Source organism: Penaeus monodon, chromosome 11, assembly GCF_015228065.2.
Source record: "Penaeus monodon isolate SGIC_2016 chromosome 11, NSTDA_Pmon_1, whole genome shotgun sequence".
NCBI lineage: Eukaryota > Metazoa > Arthropoda > Malacostraca > Decapoda > Penaeidae > Penaeus > Penaeus monodon.
In genome coordinates this window covers 3008321-3013320 of record NC_051396.1, presented here as the reverse complement: position 1 = coordinate 3013320, position 5000 = coordinate 3008321, and the positions used below count along the sequence as shown (strand labels likewise).

The 5000-nt window shown below is 39.3% G+C and overlaps 1 protein-coding gene across 1 annotated transcript in view; it reads left to right on the top strand.

Annotated features, from left to right (window-relative positions):
- The window catches only part of LOC119578673 (ribosomal RNA-processing protein 7 homolog A-like), a gene marked incomplete in the record, with an annotated part of 17246 nt that overhangs the window by 383 nt on the left and 11863 nt on the right, over positions 1-5000 (top strand). Inside the window, 2 exon segments of the mRNA XM_037926243.1 lie at positions 3173-3312; positions 4324-4449. Of these exon segments, the coding sequence (XP_037782171.1) occupies positions 3173-3312; positions 4324-4449 (266 nt within the window).

Here is a 5000-nt window from a genome sequence, read left to right as displayed (position 1 = left end):
CTCTCTTTCTCTGTTTCTCTCTCTTTCTCTGTTTCTTTCTCTTTCTCTCCCCCCCCTCCCCCTCCCTCCCTCCCCCCTTTCTCTTCTCTCTCTCTTCCTTTCTTCCTTTTCCCTTTTCCCTTTCCGTAAGAAGTTCCTCAACGCTGTTCACGGAAGGTCCTATACCCCCAAATGCGTCTTTGCCCGAAGTCATGTAGACGTCTCCCTCGCGAAAACGTCCCGTGTTGAACAGGAATCAGATCTGGATATATATATGATTCTTATTTATTGGTTTATTATTCCCGGTAGATCATAAAAAAAAAATCTCTGATCCACATAGTATCTAGTAATGTTTTGCCGTTCATAATCAGGCTCTGCACTTTCCAGCAAAGGCCAATTAACCTTCATTGCACATGTTAGGCCTCAGAGATAACTTGACATCGTGCCATCAAATTGACATGAATATTGAGGATTGTTCTTAGTAGATGACAGTCATGTTTGCACAAAGATAAGGTATGAATCAGAATGAATATCTTCCCAAGAGCTGTATTTAAGGGGTTTCGAATATATCTTCATTAGAAGTACATGTATTTCTGGCGAAGATGTAATGGAAACCAGTCAAAAATACATTTCTTGAATTGTGAAGATTTGCAGTCTCTCTCATCCCTTGTCTACATTCGTCAACATGAATAGGGTTCAGGTTTGCAGTGCCAAGGAGTGCAATGGTTACCTTGATGAGATCTGAAATTGCTTTGAATGTATGGCATTTCCTGAGCAAATTGAAAATAGAAAAGATGCGGGTACAGTTTCCGTTTCACAGAACTATAGGGTGCATGGTAATTTTTGCAGGAAATGATGGCAAATAAGATATTTTTTATCTGCGGTATTGCCTTTGCAAGTTGATAATAAGAAAGTTATGCAACATAGAGAGAGAAAAAAAATCCAAGATATGTAACAGAGGGTAGAAAGATCGACCAGTTGCTCATTGTATATACATTGTGACCTTCTAACTCATTACTGTGATGTTTCAAGTAGTTTGTTTATCCATTTGTGTAAATAATGTTTTTGGTGTAGAAGCACATATAATATTCTGTAATTTATAGTGAGGAAAATGTTGAGTTTGTATGTTGAGTTTGTATGTGCTGCAGTAAAATCTCCCACCTGCTTTAGGTCATTTACCCTGGGGTCCAAGTGACAGAGTACCCTGGCAAACCAGTATGGTTATAATGTATTGAATAATGACCCTGAGGGTCCAGGGGACAGAGCCCTGGGCCTAAGAAATATATAGGTAGAGCATAATGTATAGATAGCACAGGGGTCCAGGGACAGAGACCCCTGGCCAGGGTAAAGGTGGAGTATATAGGACATACTAGCTATGGGGGTCCAGGGGGGCAGATAACCAATCAAGGGACTCTTGATAAAGTGTATGCCTGTTGAGTTTACCACATGATTAGTTGGATGCCTTGGAGTTCTTCTAAAGTTGGCATATCAGCCTGTAAGCTGAATGGAGGAGGACATGTCTGGAGAGTTTCATTAGCCAGCTTTGTGTTTTTCAGATTTTTTATTTATCAGCCTGTTTTGCCCCCATAATTTCCCATTGGGACTATCATTATGAAGGGTGTTAGCTGTATTCCCAGTGGAAATTCTGTTAGTGTCATAGTTGTCAAGAAAATAAACAGTGATATATTTATACTTGTAGTTTTTCTCCCCCATCTACATTTGCGTATCTATCTAAATGAGAGCATAATTAGAATGTTTTTGAGTGTTATCAGCATATAGACAGCTCATGTATGATTTGCTGCTATATATATATTTTTTTTATTACAACTTTATTTGCAATCTCTCCTTTTTTTCCAGTAAAGCCGAAGCTCACGGAGGTGTCATAAAATTTCACTGGTTGATGCATGTTCATAGTTTTGATTATTTTTTTTCTTGTAAGCCAAATTTGTGTCTTTCTTCTTTCTATCTTCATTTCTTCATGTTGCAATATATTTATTAAGGGAACTGTGAGTGCATTTGAAGGCCAAATATCATTCAAGTATCAGATTACTATAATTATTATCTATGGTTCATCTCCTTCTCCTTATATTTAGATGGCAAAGGTATACCTGTAATTTATTAATCTATCTGTAATATACAGTTTCAAAAGATTAATAACACCTTATAAGAAAAAATGAATAAATAAATAAAATAAGCTTTTGCATCAGAACTCTTGTATAATTTTCAAGCATCATATGTTCTGTAGTCCCCTAATTAATGTTGTTCTGTGTTCTCAAGCGTCTTTACCTATTTGTGCCTCCTTCCTTTTTTTTTTGGGGGGGGAGGCTTACTCGAAGTAGCACAAGGTTTAGTGAGTTCACTCCCAGAGGCCATCTTTCTTCCTCATTCCACAAATAAATCTACCACAGGATAACCAAAAAATATAAAAAATAACTTGGGAGCTTTCAAGTGCAAAGCGATAAAGATTCCTTCTATTTTGGGATCTCGTATCTATCAAGATTTTGATTCATGCATTAACGGCAGGATTTCAAATCATAGAGCACATTTCTTTGCACCAATTTGATTTATTCAGTTATTGCTATATCACAACTTAAGGAAGTTAGTAATATATACCCATTGTCCATCAACTGACCTCTGTCCAAAGTAAAAGCCATCAAATTTGCACAAAGTATGGTAGTGTATTAATGGTTGTGTCTTAGGGCTATGTTCCTTACCAAAACAATAAGATGATAAAAGCTAATAATTATGAATCACATGCTCTTTTTGTAATAGGTCCATGGTTAACTAACTTTGTTTTCTTATAGCTGTTTAATTGCGAATGGGAAGAGCCATTGTTATGTATTGTGCAAAGTTGGGGAATCATGGATTATGTGCCAGGGAGAAGGTCCATTATTAGCTGAGAAAATAACTAACACGCACGCACGCATGCACGCACTCACTCACTCACTCACTCACTCACTCACTCACTCACTCACTCACTCACTCACTCACCTCACTCACTCACTCACTCACTCACTCACTCTCTCTCTCTCTCTCTCTCTCTCTCTCTCTCTCTCTCTCTCTCTCTCTCTCTCTCTCTCCTTTAGTAAAGAGACAAGTTGAATCAAAAATATTTAATGATGCTGGTATTGTGGTATGATTGGCAAGATCCAGAAATTCTGTCATTTGTATAATTTGTTTGTTTTATTTGCAGTTGTTGAACTCAAGTTCAACAAAGAGAGTACAGCCAGACACCAACTCCTGTGGAAGCAACATGTCGTCAGAACCTACGATATGGACAAGCCAGCAGAAAGAACTCTCTTTGTTGTGAATGTTCCTCCATATGTCACAGAAGTAAGAGTCAGGATCTAACTCTTGTTCATATTTTCCTTTCTGAAGATTCTGAGGGTCAGGATTTATCTCTCGTTTGTACGTAGTTCCCTTTCTAAATGTTCCTTTACATTACCCGACATGTAGTACTGGTAGACAGTTTTTTGTTTCATTCTTTTTTATATTGGTCATTTTAGTGTTGAATGATATTATATTTTTGAGATTAGTCATAGGTTACATTTCGTGAAAAGGGATTTCATCTTGTATTTAATTTAGCGGATTCTGATTTTGCTTGCAGTTTCAGAGGCTCAGGGTTTAGATGGTAAAGGACTAGTATATTGTGTGTGCAAAACAGAATCAGACAATGCCATTGTTTTTATCATTATTGTAATTAACCTGTTAATGCAGGGAGACCATTCAAACATGCACTATATCCTTTGCTCTTCCTGAAATACTGAGCTATCAAGTTATTAGTCCTACCTGACCTCACTCATGTACCTCATTTGTTGAAAATAGGGGTAATGATGATAATAATAATTATTATAATGTTGATGATTATGATAGTAATAATAATAGTAAAGTTTCCTTTCTTTCCTTTTCTTTTCCTGAAAATGCAAAGGTCATAGTAAGGGGAAGAGGTTAGACTTAGTAATCAATTCTTTGGTCATTAAGTGTTTATGGAGCCTTTCATGGGGGGGGGGGGGATAGTAAAACAAAACAACTATAGTAGATCATGCTCCTTCTTGGCATTGAGGGCTGTAATTATCTGTCTGTTACATCCTATGAAGGCCTCTCTCTCTCTCTCTCTCTCTCTCTCTCTCTCTCTCTTCTCTCTCTCTCTCTCTCTCTCTCTCTCTCTCTCTCTCTCTCTCTCTCTCTCTCTCTCTCTCTCTCTCTCTCTCTCTCCCCCCCCCCCCTTCTTCTTCCCCCTCCCGTTCATGCTTTGTCTCTCCATTGTTTATCTGGTGCAAAGAAGCTGCTGGAAAAGAAATAGCCTTTAGAAATTAACAACACTAATATATATCCACATTTCAGAGTGCTTTCAAGAAATTGTTTTCCCAATATGGAAAGGTTTTGAAAGTCCACTTCCACAAGAAGCCCACTTCAGGTGCTCCACAGCAGTCAAAGTTTCCTAACCTGGACCCTGTTCCACCTGTTCCGGTGAGTGACGTGCCAGTTAGGCTGGTCTTTTGTTGTTCTTGTGCAGTTGGGGTAATGATACTTCTATTATCATTATTTAGTGTGTATAGAAGCTCGCTGTCTGTATGGCTCAGTCTTCTCTTTGCTTTTTTTTCTCTCTCTGTCTCTCCTTTCTCTCTCTTCCTCTGCTCTCCTCTCTCTCTCTTCCTCTGCTCTCCTCTCCTCTCTCTTCCTCTGATTCTTCTCTCCTCTCTTTCCCTCTGCTCTCCTCTCCTCTCTCTCTTCCTCTGCTCTCCTCTCTCTCTTCCTCTGCTCTCCTCTCCTCTCTCTCTTCCTCTGCTCTCCTCTCCTCTTCTCTCTTCCTCTCCTCTCCTCTCTCTCTTCCTCTGCTCTCCTCTCCTCTCTCTCCTCTGCTCTCCTCTCCTCTCTCTCTCTTCTCCTCTTGCTCTCCTCCTCCTCTTCTCTTTTCTCGCTCTTCCTCTGCACTTCCTCTTCTCTTCTCTCCTCTCTTTTCCCTCTGCTCTCTCTCTCCTCTCTCTCTCTCCTCTTGCTCTCCTCTCTCTCCTCTCCTC